Below are 13,905 nucleotides of genomic sequence, written 5' to 3'. Positions count from 1 at the left end.
TATAATACTCTAGGCCAAACACTGTTGTTGTTGTTGTTGAGTGCCATCGAGTCGGGTCCGACCCATAGCGACCCTGTACAGGGTTTCCGAGGGTGTAAATCTTTACGGGAGTAGAGAGCCTCATCTTTCTCCCGCGGAGCGGCTGGTAGTTTCGAACCGCTGACCTTAAGGTTCGCAGTCCGATTCGTAACCACTACGCTACCAGAGCTCCTTAGGCCAAACACTACACTGTGCAAATAATTAATTCTTTCGAAACTTTTTATCTATAAAAATTTCAAAGATATATACAAGTACTGTGAGATGGATGTAACAAATCCAATTTACCCAGGACTGAGTTTCACCAACTATCAATGTACCTGACTACCAGTCACACCCTACTGCACCCACCTCCTGATTCATAATTATTTTGGAAGTAAGAGTCGGATATCATGTCATTTTCATTACTAGTAGTCACTGATTTTGGTCAGCTGGTTCCTACTTGGAAAACTACATGCGAGTAGCAACATAGACGTGTTTATTTAAAGATGCTAAATAATTAGCAATACCATGAAAGATGGTTTGTTTTCACGTATTCTATGTTTATAGCCTTTGGAGTTTTCTTTTCACTCAGCTTTTCTTCTGATTGGCTTTTTGGTTTGGAAAAGTGGATTCCTAGCTGTGTCTTAAGTTCCTGGGTGGTGCAATGGTTGTTCGTACTTGAGGTTTGTGGTTTGAATCCACCCAGTAATGCAACAGAAGAAAGGCCTTGGAGATTTGCATCTATAAAGATTACAGCCAAGAAAACCCCAAGCAACAGTTGTGCTCTGTGGCACATGGAGTTGCTCTGCATCAGAATCAACAGCAATGGGGTTCGTTTTCGGGGCTTTTTTGTGGTCCTGTGGGACAGTTGTGGTTCTATGGTAGAGCAGGCTTCACTTCCTGAGCAATGCACCTCATGGTCAGTGGAGGCTAGTGTGTGGCTGTGATTCTAGTGGAGCTCCCAGACCAAGGCAGACTAAGAAAAAGGCCTGACTAACTACTTCTGAAAAATCAGTCAGTGAAAACCCAAATTTCTTCTGCACTGAATGGGGAGATTGGATTCAATAGATTATCTCTGAGGCTATGTACAGTTTTGAAAGTCTCTGATCTGTGAATCAGAGTATGATGTCTTGGCCAGTAAGTCCTGACCACTGTTTGTATCTCATTAACAGCCTGACCTCCAGATTCTGTTAATTTTTCAATGAAATTTCCCAGGCTAGGGGGTCTCTCTTCTTCTCATAATTATTCCACTGGACTAATTTTTCTAAAATATTATGGTGTAAGATCCATAACAAAATTTTACATTTTTTTAATATATATTTCAGTAGCATTAAGTACATTCACAACGTTTCCAGAGTGTTTTCATCATTCCAAAGAAACATTTTTCCCAATAGACAATAATTCCCTGTTTAAGTCCCTAGTAACTTGTATTCTCTAACAGAACTTCACAATATACTGTCTTTGTAAGAATTCGGCTATTTTCTCTCTCCACTGTTTACAAGCTTAACTTTAAGTTAAATCACAAACTAATGGCCATTGCTTGTTATTGATGTTGTTAAGTGCCATTGAGTTGGTTTAAACTCATAGTTGTTCCAAATCATAGCAACCCTGTAGGATAAGCATTGGACTGTGAACCTCAAGATCAGGGGTTCAAACCCATGAGCCACTCTTCAGAAACCCTATACAGGGTCCCTATGAGTCAGAACCAACTTGACAGATGGTATTCTACCATCTCTATGAATTTGCCTATTTTAGATATTTTTTCTTTTGTGTCTGTCTTTTTTCACTTAGCATATTGTTTTCAAGGTTTCTCCATGTGGGAGCATGTGTCAGAATTTCATTTCTTCTTATGCCTGAATAATATTCCATTGTATATATATATATATCCCATTTTGTCAGTTCATCTGTTTGTTGATGGATGTGGGGAGCAGCTGAGCTGAGAGTCCCTGACTTAGGGGTAGTTTAACCGAAGGATTGCAACTGAACAGTTGTGGTCCAGATCAAGCCCCGCCCCTGAGGAACTTGCTGGGCTGCCTCCAGGGACAGGGAACTTGCAAGGTCTTTCATTGTATTTAACTATGTTCTTCAGCTCAGCCTGCACAACAAATTACTGTTCCAGCTAGCTACCACAAGTTACATTCTTCTGATAAAGTCCCACTTACTGCATGTATCAATAACACCAGATGTTATTCTTTCCCCTGCCTCCAGCACCTCCCCTTGAGCTGTGTATATAATAAACTCGCTGCCTTGGTCAGTGCCGCAGTATTTCCATCAGAGTGCTGTGTCCCACCTGGTCCTAACTTTTCTATTTTCACGTGTGTCTTGTGTCTTCCTTTTTTTTTTTTTTTTCCTAATCTCCTGTTGCACCTACTCAGGTTTTAATCTCTCCACGCGGGTAGTGGAGAATAGCCAATTGTTGGATGTAGCAGTTGGCCCCAGCAGATGGACACCTGGGTTGTTTCTACCTTTTGGATAGCGTGAAGGATCCTGCTCTAAATATTGGTGTACAAGTATCGATTTGAGTCCTTGCTTTCAGTTCTGTGAAGGTACAGTTGTAGGAGTAGAATTGTTGGGTCATATGGTCATCCTATATCTAATTTTTTGAGGAACTGCTCTACTTTTTCCCAGTGTCTGTACCATTTTGCATTCCCACTAGCGATGCATGAGGGTTTCATTTCTCCACATCCTTGCCAAAATTTCCTTTCTTTTAAAACAGGTATTCTAGTGGATGTGAAATGGTTGGTACATTTCGACTTTGATTTGTATTTCCTTAATGACTAAAGACGTTGAGTTTCTTTTTATGTTTTAAATCATTCTTGACAAAAACTTTTTCTTAATGCCGCTATATCACCAAGTTCTATCCATTCTGCCTGTTAATCACAATTCCATATTTCCTCATTGTAAACATTTACTCCCCAAAGCAGATTAAATGAAGTCGAGCAATTGTTTAACACAAATTGGGTGCTCAATCTCCTCCTGTCTTCTTAAAGCCTATCTCAAATAGCCTCTAGGAGAAGTGAGTCATGGCACAGATGGGTAGCCGGCTCTGCGTGCTAGTTTACTGGGCACCATTACCATACATTTAGCTGTGTATCTAGAGAGGCGTGCTGTACATTATCACAAAAAGAACAGCTTTAACTCTTAGTCCTGACAGATGAGTTAATGATTTGTGGCCCGGTGGAGAGAAAGAAAAGGTGAAACCTCTTCCTGTAATTCCAATGAAGTCTGAGTAACACTCAAGGAAGTGTCAGTCATGAAAGTAATTAAAACTGACAGGAAGAAAAATCAGATTTTAATGTCTACTCCTCCACCCAAGCAAAAACAAAGAGGTGTGTACAGTAGGTAGTCTGAGAATAAGAACTAGTTTTGACTGACAGACCATAGTACAAATCCTAAGCATTCCACACAAGTTACCTGTATGAGTCCTAGAACCAACCCAAGTTTAATCAGCCTGAAACCAAAACCTGTTCTACCGTGGAGATAGTGTTCTACTCTGCATGGTGAGTGTGCAGGCCACCCAAAGGTTAACTGAACTGTAGTCAAAGGAAAAGGCTGGGTTGAACTACATTTAACAATTCTACTCTTGTCAGTAATTTTCTAGTCTGTGCACTTGGTGTATAACATGAATTAATACTCTTCAAAGCATGGTAGCAATATAAAATAAAAATTCAATGGAAGTATAATGTTCCATGTACCTTCTTTTAGGAGTACCATTGTTGTTATGTGCCGTGGAGTCAGTTCCGACTCATAGAGACCCTGTACAGGGTTTCCAAGGCTGTAAATCTTTATGGGAGCAGAAAGCCTCCTCTTTCTTCTGCGGAGCAGCTGGTAGTTTCGAACTGCTGACTCTGAGGTTCGCAGCCCGATTCATAACCACTATGCTAACAGAGCTCCTTAGTGGTTAAGGAGCACCATGCATTTATATTATTTCTGATGTGGCACTGTGAGCTAATACACTAGACTGCAAAGTTGGTTTGAACTGCAAGGTTGGTAGTTCAAGCTCACTAGCTGCTCCTTGGAAACCCTATATGGGGTCACTATGGGTCAGAACCAACTTGACAGTGCTTAACAACAAAATTCTCAAAAAGTTTTATATTCTTCCTGATATCTATTTTTGTTTTCTTCTATAACAGGTCAAAATGCATTGCTTATTTTAAAAGACTCAGAGATACAAAAACCAAACTCCTGGTACCAAGTCATTTCGTTCCTATCGATCTTGAATAGGGTTTCTGAGACTATAAATCTGTATGGGAACAGATAGCCTCATCTTTCTCTAAAGGATTAAAAGCACTGATTTTTCTCTTAGCACCCCAATGCCTAACCCACCACATCACCAGGCCTCCTTTCAGAAATACAACTGGGCTTACATTTTGAAGTATGGGTGGGATTTAATTGTGAAAGAAAGGATTAAAAAAAAAAAAATTCAAGGAAATAGCATAACCAAAGACAAAAAGAAATCTTAGATCCAACTTTGTTTTTCTCAAACAGGAACAGACTACATGACAGTAGGCAGTGAATATGGACTAGATTGCAGATTGGATTGCAAGGATGAGAGTGTTAATCTGGGTCATGCACTACACCAAATATGCTGAAGTGACATGGCAGGAAGTCATTATTCCACACAGCAGGCCTCACAAACAACTCAATATACTTATTCCAAGCCTATACTTCTTTTTGTAAGATTTCAGTGAGTGTAACACATTTTTAAAAAAAATTTGAACTATGACATGGTGGTGATGTGCCATGGAGTCGGTTCCAACTCATAGCAACCCTGAATAGGGTTTCCGAGGCTGTAAATCTTTATAGGAGCAGAAAGCCTCGTCTTTCTCCCACGGAGCAGCTGGTAGTTTCGAACTGCTGTCCTTGAGGTTAGCAATGCAACTCATAACCACTACGCTACCAGAGCTCCTTAAACTATGACATGTTGTTGTTGTTGTTAAGTGCTGTCAAGTCGATTCCGACACATAGCAACCCTGTATATGGTTTTCAAGGAGCAGCTGGTGAGCTTGAACTGACCTTGCAGTTCAAAGGGCTTTGCAGTCTGGCGTATTAACCCACAGCGCCATACCAGGACTCCCAAATTATGACATAGTCCTTAAGAAATCATAATTCTAATCTCTACAACCATTACTTTACACATTTAGTATCAGTATAATTTGTCTCCTGGTCATGATGCTGAACCTTAAAATTAAAAGTCCTTCATTTCGAATAATTGCAACTAAGAAAAATCCTAGTTATACAAGGGGACTTCAAAAAGTTCACGGAAAAATGGAATGAAAAGATAAAAATTAAAAAAAATAGAAACTTTCTTAACATCAAGCTCAAGTTTTGAGCTTGTAAGTGATGTACGAGCCATTTAGTTCATCCCTAAAACAACACTGAGGAGTCCTGGGAATTTCACCATGCCAATGCAGTCTGTTTTACATTGTTAACTAAGTGAAAATGGGTCCCCTTTAAAGATTTTTTAGAACTAAGAAACAAAAAGAAGTCAGAAGGAGCCCAACCAGGTCTGTGACTGCTTACTGATTTCTCAACCGAAACTCTTGCAAAACTGCCCTTGTTTGATGGGAGGTGTGAACAGACTCATTGTGGTGGACAAGGATTCTCAGGTGAAGCTTCCTGGGCATTTTTCTGGTAAAGTTTTGGCTACATTTCTGGAAACACTCTCCTAATAAGCAGATGTTGTTTCTTTGGTCCTCCAGAAAACCAACTGCCAAAGTGCCTTGGGCATCCCACAAAATTGTTGCCATGACCTTTTTCTCTTGTTTAGTTGGCTTTTACTTTAAAAAAATATATTTTTTATTGTGATTATGTGATAGTTTACATGGGAGAACATTAGCTTTACATTCATCTAATCGTATGTCGTAAGGCGCTCTGGTAGTGTAGTGGTTACGAATTGGGCTGCTAACCACAAGGTCAGCAGTTCAAAACTACCAGCTGTTCTGTGGGAGAAACATGAGGCTTTCTGCTCCCATAAAGATTTACAGCCTTGGAAACCCTGTACAGGGTGCCTATGTTTCTGAACCAACTCCACGGCACATAACAACAACAATCGTGTATCATTCCATTGCCATGGTTACAATCCCCTCCATACATCACCAACCAACCAAAGTGTATACCCTGCAAACCTGCCTCCCGGTCATCAGCACACAGCCCCTCTCCCTCTCTGGGTCTAAAGTCCCCAGCTGCTCCATCTTTCCACGCCATCATCTCTGCCTCCATCTCTGGCATCACTGTTTCTCTGGGTAGGGTCTGGCTCTCTGCTCTTCTCCCTTGATGGTCCCAGGGACCTCCACTCCTAGACTGCAAAGTCAATCACTCCCCTCCTTGCTACAACACATCCACCTTTACATTTCCAAACCTCACAATCAGTCCTGATAACAATTATTCACTATTGTATCACAAGAGACCTATCCGCATTTCCTTTCATCAGCCCCGCCTAGACAGATTAGATAGTACTCAGTGGAGATTCTACCTTCCTCCACGCCCTCTGGAGCTTGTAAACCAGTTCCCTCGTGAAAGCTTGTAAACCAGTCACTTCTTGCCTTTGTAGCACCCCCATTCCACGGGATAAAGAGGAGGCTTTCTGTTCCCGTAAAGATTTACAGCCTCGGGAACCCTGAGGCTTGCTATGAGTCGGAACCGACTCCATGGCATATAACAACAACAACAACGTCTGCATAATAGTTATAACTGATGGAACTACTGAAACGAATGCATTCCCTAATTTCCTATTGTATTTGAATGGAACACGATGCTCATCCAAGCAAATTATCAGTATCTAAGCAAATGCAGAGGCAAGTTTGTTAGTGGGCACCAGGATCTTGGGGGTGGGTGTTGAGTAGGGGAGGAGAATAGGAGTTATTGCTTTAGGGGTTCTGAGTTCCTATTTGGGGTGATGTAAAACATCTGAAAATGGTGAATGTCAATAATGCCACTACATTGTACACATCTAAAATGGTTAAGATGGCAATTTTTTGTTTGATATACTTTATCAAAATAAGACGAAAAAAATGCTTAATAGCTCCATGAGTCATTACTCAATCTATGTTTTAAAATGTGTTTATTAAAGAGTATTTGTAGGAAGGCAACACCTTTGATTTGTTATTAAAAAAAAGTTTCTCCATGCTGTATAATAAAGGGTAATGTACGGGGCTACAGAGTTACAAGCGTCTTTCTACTGGAATTCTTCGATAGTATAGCACAGTGCAGTCATCTCTGCATTGTTAGAATAAATAAAAAAAGTCTCTTCTATGCTTCTCTTCAAAAAGCGATGAATAACAACAGAAGATGGCATGAAAAAGCCATTTTTTCCCTTTCATTCTGTAGTATTGGAGCCAGTATCTACAAAACAGAAGAGAAAAAGAGTAAATTCAAGGGAGCAACTTAACTTTGGATGGAAATATTTTAAGAATATACTTGAACATGCACATATACACAACAGAAAGTAATGGTAGTGGCTTTGAAGAGTAGGGAAAAGAGAAGGCAAGGTTGCAGAGGGAAGCTGATGACAGAAATAGCTCAGCTCAAGAACTTTAATAACTCTCCTTTTAAGGCAGAGGTAAAAAGACAATGCTTACCTCTTCACATTTATGCTAGAGAAAAAGCAAGTTCTACACTTTGTCCATGTAACTTATATAGTCACATTTTTGTCCAGGTCCTTTACTGCTCCCCAATTTAAAATGTAAAAGAATCACAACAAGTAATTACAAGAGCACTGTATTTAAAGATAAAGTCTTGGTAGGAAACACATCCAAATTCTAGCTGTTCTATTAGGACACTGACTTTATTACAGAAAGCTGACTTTTCGAATTAAGTAAGTTTACTTTTATAGCAGCACTTCATTTATCTGGCATCATGGAGGAATGCCATTTTCTTATTAGTCAAACTTACCTCATCTTTAAATTTTATATTTTAATTTGGAAAAAAATGTTTACGTTTTCATTCTTTTCCTTGAATACACTGTACATGGAACACTATGTAAGCGTCTTTTGACTACTCAGAGAGTTTTCCTTCTTAGAGATCCATTACTACAATGTGCTGTAAGGGGGACAGCATCTCAGAAGTCACCACAGCAGCTAAGACAGGTTTGCTATTTCTCCTCCACTCAGGTACAGTTTTAAGCAAAGGTAACACACTCACTTCAAGGCCCTCCAGACAGGAGCACCTCTGAGTACAACATGTATCTTTATAAGGAGGCTTTGGTGTTATCATTGTTTAGGTAACTCTGAGGCCTTCTTTACTCAACTTTGTACTTACAGTGTTCCTTACTGTAATGAAAAAAAAAAAGACCTAAATATCTGATGACTACATTAAAAAACTACCTGTGTCTAAACTTCTTAGAATTATTATTGGTAATTAACCTTCTGAAAGTTATTAATCATCAGTATTTTGATAAATGTATATACACACACATATATACACAAACTACTGTTAAAAATAGATTAAAAAAGTTATACAGCACATTGTTGAAATTGTAAGTTATTTTCAGGTTGGTATTATATGATTTTTTTCTTTCTCTGTGTGTGTCTATATTCTCTACTTGTCTTCAGATATTCCTTTTGAAATCCAATATATATAAAACAGAAATTCATTAATCTGAAAAGATATTTTCAGATTTATATTTCTCTTTGCTTTTCCTTTTTAAAACTGTCTTTCCTGGAGAATGACAGTCTTCTCTATTTAATTTCAGGAATAATTGCTTTAATCATAAAAGTTTCAGAAAATAAAGTGTACAATGAGGGTGGGCATCAAAAGGTTTATGGAAAAATGGACTTAAAAGATTATAGGATTTTCTCATGAACTTTCTGAAGCCCCCTGTATATTAAAAATAAAGTTAACAAAAGGAAATAACTAACTATGGGACAGAAAGCAGAGCTGAGTAACTTCCAAAGCCTCTAAGGACATGCACCAGTTTCTAGTCTACTGTGGAGATTAAATCAGCACAGACGTTAATAGGCTGGCTAATTAGGCTTTTAGAATTAATTGAAATCTCTTTTTAAGTAATCATTTTCTGTAAAATGTATAAGTATCCAGTAACACAAAAGCCACAGAATAAATTGTCAACATTAATCAAAACTTCCTTAAGGAAAAAGGTGGTTGTGAAAAGACTGATAGACATTTGAATTCTGTAACTGAAATATGGTAGAAACACTTAATAATTTGCGTAGCATTGTCTTCTCTAAACAAATATAACCTGTGGAAACTGTCTACACATCATGTGGAATGTCAGTAAGAGGACTGTTTGAGATCTGGAATTCAGAATCCAGCTGAGACAGAAGTTGGGTTTCTACATGGGAGGCTTTGCAGATAAGGATTTTCTAAAGATTCATAAACACAAGTTGTCAAGGAGTTTGGCTTTCACGGTAATTAGGTGAACACTTACTTTTGCCATCACAGGCTACAATTTTCACTTTATCCACTTTAATAAGCTCTGTCACCTCTCTGAATTCAACATCATTCAAAACAAAAGTCCACACATTATCGCAGAATCTGTACGTATTTAGAGAGCCCTTTAAAACAAAACATTTAGACATACCATGAAGAGTCATTTTTTTCCCCTCACATTTTTCTCCAAAGCAATGTAAAAGAACTCAGCTACCATATACTTAATTCTGAACCATATGTGTATACTTACTTAATTGCTTAAGATTTTCCTTCATTTTAACCATATAACCTACTTAAAACATACACACAAAAAACTAGATAAATTTAATAAGGGAAGAAATGAAAATTATTTGATTTAGCAGACTGTTTTCAGCACTATAAATAGTCTTCAAATTACTTACCTGATAGCTGAAGAAAAGCTGAGTGGAAACTTGACTTTATATTTCTACTGCCCTCGTGTGGCTATGTTGTGACAGCTCATTTGAATCTTTAATAAATTACTTTTAAAAAGCTACTGGTGACACAGGAGATGAAGCGCCTTGTGTCTCTGAGGGAGAAAGCCCAGGCGCTCTGCCCCTGTGGAGTCCAGCCTAGAACACTCTATGAGGCACTTCTACCAGTCAGTCATAGGGGCTTGTGAGGAGTCAAGAGCAACTCTATGGCACACAGCAAATACACAGTCATTGTGTATGTCAATTCTCCAAACTTTTCAGAAGCAGGGCTTTCCTAGAAACACTAGGATTAATTTTAACCATGTGACTATGACTAATATTGTCCCATGCAACTGACAGTCTCATAATTAATAAAGTTATTTTTTAGGAACTGGAAATTTTTTAAGAGTGTAATGAATGTGCAAGGACAGGCAGCAATAAAATATGATCAAGACCTGGGATACACATTCACTCGTGAAATTTAGCATGTGATAAGACCGTTTACATGCCAATAAACAATCCTCAGTTCAGAGAAAAAGCAGTAAGCACAAAAATCTTCCCTAAAGTATTATGTGTATCAGTAAAAATTGGATCCAATCTCAATGTTCAATGACTAAGGAAACTGCCGGTGTGGCACTATAGCATCAGCACTGGTCCTATAGTGCCACAAGGTTGGAAGTTCAAACCCAGCAGCTGCTTCTTGGAAACCCTATATTGGGTCACTGTGAGTCAGAATCAGCTCAACGGTACTTAACAACAACAACAACAACAGATAATGCTAGGGTAAACGAATCCAATGATATGCAATACAGATATGGTCCCTGCCATCAAAGAGCTTCGTTTAGTAGGGGAAGTCATTAAAAGTAGTAAGTACACAGTTTAACAGTACTTTGAACAAATGAGTTACTGAGTAGAATGGGAGTCAATGCAGGATATAAAGCAGATTAGGTTTCTCTGACAAAGTGAAATTTCAGTTCAGTCCTGAAATATAAGTAAGAGTTAGTCAAGGGAAAATGGTGGTGGTGGTGGTTATGTGCCATGGAGTCGGTTCCGACTCACAGCGACCCTGTACAGGGTTTCCGAGGCTGTAAATTTTTACGGGAGCAGAAAGCCTCATCTTTCTCCCATGGAAGGAAGAGAAAAGGCTGGAATGGGCTAAGTAAGTTCCAAAGAACAGAATTTGTTAGCAAGCTCTCAGGCAAAGGAGACCAGGGAGCGAGCCTTGGGAAGCTGTTGCCCTATCCTCCATGAAGGCCTTGAAACAGAGGAGTATAGGGATCCGATGTACATTTTGGGTGGTGGTTTGAAGAACGGTTTAGAAGGGACTCTGACTTGGGGCAGGGAGACAGCTTGAGAAGCTGACACCTCTTAGCTGAGTGACTCTGAATCACAGAGGTAACAGTGATCCTGCGACAGTAGTACAGTGAATGGAAGTGAAGAGAAGAGCTGTGTAGAGGTAAAGCTGACAAACTAACTGGATATAGTGTGGTAAGGTGGGGAGAGGAGACATTGATAGGACAACTCTCATGGTTTGGCTCCAATAACAATGTATTCACAGAAAAATCAGTTCAGGAGGAAAATTAAATTTGGGACTTGTGTTTGACATATATTCAAGTCATGATGTCAAATAAGCAGTTAGGAGTTCAGGAGCAAGTTTGTGAACTACAATATACCGAATTTAACAGAAGCCAAGGACTTGGATGAAATCCGGCTGTGGCCTGAGGGAACTTGAAGGTATACCGACAACTGAGTGACTGGCAGAGGGGGAAGCGGACTGTAAAAGAAGGTATCAAGAGAACAGTAGAAAAGTTAGGGTAGGATCTGGGTCAAGGACAGTACAAACCGCTCATTTGATTAAGCAATAAGTAACTTGGCAAGAGTGGTTTTAGTGGAGTGGTGAGAAATTAATGAAAAGCACCATGACAATGCTAAATGGGGTGTGGGGGAAGGGCACAAACTGTATATGTAAAAAATACACCAAATGAGACTTGCTCATTGACTAGTTTGAGCATGGGAGGCAAAACAGCCAGATACCAACCTCAATGTTCATTTCTGGCATACCTAAACTTATGAATAATCAATGATCCTGTGAGAGTGTTTAAGTTATTTTCATGTCCAACTGGTTGGTGTTAGCTGTATCACTAATTTGAAAGGCATGTCATTGGGATTTATTAATGTTAGTAGATGAACATTCACTTTCAAATATAAATAAAGCATTTTAGATGTGACTTGGAGTGAAAAATCTATTTGTATCTTACATATTGGAATTCTATTAGTTAATAAACTGAGTTTATTTTATTGCAAAACTAAAATGCTACAAAACAAAGCTGTTAATTTTATGTATCGTTAAATACGTTCCAATACTGAAAGAAATCCAGTAAAGCCTTGGAAACCCTACTATGAAGTTGCTGAGTTAGATGGCTCGATGGCACTTAAAAACTATTTAGTATCTCAAGTATAGTTAAACCACTAAAAGAATGTTAAGATAAAAATTTTAGGTTTTCTTATATTCAGAAAGTTCCTGCGATATGATATTTGGTTTTGCTCAAATACTGATTATAACGTTCAATCACTGGCCAAATTGTGTATTTAATAAAGACACCTCCACTAAATACAAATTTTATTTTACATCTATACGGAGTCTTGGTGTGGAGCTGTGGGATAAAATACAGGACTGCAAGGTCGATTTGAACCACCCACAAGATCGGCAGTTCAAACTCACAAGTCACTCCTTGGAAACCCTATACAGGGTCGTTCTGACTCGGCACTTGAAGTGTCGACTTTGCGACCTTTGCACCCCAGCACATTAACTCACAGTGCCACACCAGGACTAGTGGTAAGTAAACAAGAAAATCAAATCCTGCAGTAAACCAAAATAAACCACTCCACTGCCAATGAGTGGATTTTGACACAGAGTGACCATATATAGGTTTTCTGACACTTTTGTAAATCTTTATGGGAACAGAAAGCTCAAATTTCCTCCAACAGAGCCACTGGTGGATTTGCCTTGTCGACCTTGTGGCTAACAGCGCAATGCCTGACACCCAGCCCCAGCAGGGTTCTAAGCTAGAGTAATAGTGGTGGGAAAAGAAAAAGCCAGGAATGGGAACGGACATCCTGGTCAAGGTTAAGGATGATTTTCAGCTTCGGGAAAACTGACAGGACACTCTAAGAGAATGCAAGGAATTCCTACCTATGGTTATAGAAACCAAATCAAATTCATCTTACCAGAATCATAATTGTGAAAACGTCAAGAATTCACTGGACAAATTTTATAGTGTCAGAGACACACTATACTTCAGATCAATTTTCAGGAATGCAAAACTGATAAATAAGACTTATTCATGTGGATATAAAATACAAACATGCAAATGGTATTCCTTCACTATTGTCAAATGGGGTCTCATCTGTTTTACCTGTGTTCTTAAAATGTAGCCAATAACTGGCTTGTAATAGGTACTCAAATATTTAGTGAATAAACACATTTTTCTTATGTTTATCATCACCACAACTTGTGAGCTAAGAAACATTAAAATATAAACACAAAACCAAAAGAAGAAAATAACCTAACCAAATCAACCAAACAAACAAACAAAATCATGAAGGTTCTTTAAGTATATGGTCATCTGTAAGTTCTTTTTATATGTTGGTTACATTTACCTTCTTCCTGCCCCTTTTTTATGGTTATGCCTTATAACACAACATAGCACAAGCATGAAATAAACGATGTTATTATCCCAATCACCATTATGTAATGTCATATGATGCCACCAATATGCTTCTTTTCCACATGGTTCTTACAATGAGCATTCAATCTAAACTCACCATCATAGAGAAGGGAGTTTTGCTCAGCTTTGGATGACTGTTGACAGTGTTAAGTGAGAGAAAGCCACACTAGCTAGCAGAACAGACTATTATCTACTGCCAGTGCACATCTCTGGAAATCAGGTGATACAGGGAGAGGGGGGAGGCAACACGACATTTCTAGAAACGTCTTTGTACTTCCCAGGTTCCAAAGGGTCAGAGTTCCAAAACATAACTGAATCTTGGTGGTTATGGGTCAGAGTTC

At 38.8% G+C, this 13,905-nt stretch overlaps 1 protein-coding gene across 1 annotated transcript in view; it reads right to left on the bottom strand.

Moving 5' to 3' along the window:
- Positions 1–7,336: 7,336 nt before the first annotated feature.
- Positions 7,337–13,905, bottom strand: part of GTF2A2 (general transcription factor IIA, 2, 12kDa) — a 7,700-nt gene continuing 1,131 nt past the window's right edge. The window contains exons 3-4 of the mRNA XM_006831589.1: positions 9,404–9,531; positions 7,337–7,362 (exon numbers count right to left, since the gene is read on the bottom strand). Coding sequence (XP_006831652.1) covers positions 7,337–7,362; positions 9,404–9,531 — 154 coding nt within the window. The remainder of the gene's footprint in view (positions 7,363–9,403; positions 9,532–13,905) is intronic.

This window comes from Chrysochloris asiatica, unplaced genomic scaffold (assembly GCF_000296735.1).
Source record: "Chrysochloris asiatica unplaced genomic scaffold, ChrAsi1.0 scaffold00004, whole genome shotgun sequence".
In the NCBI taxonomy this organism is placed as follows: domain Eukaryota; kingdom Metazoa; phylum Chordata; class Mammalia; order Afrosoricida; family Chrysochloridae; genus Chrysochloris; species Chrysochloris asiatica.
This window is presented reverse-complemented; position numbering and strand designations above follow the sequence as displayed.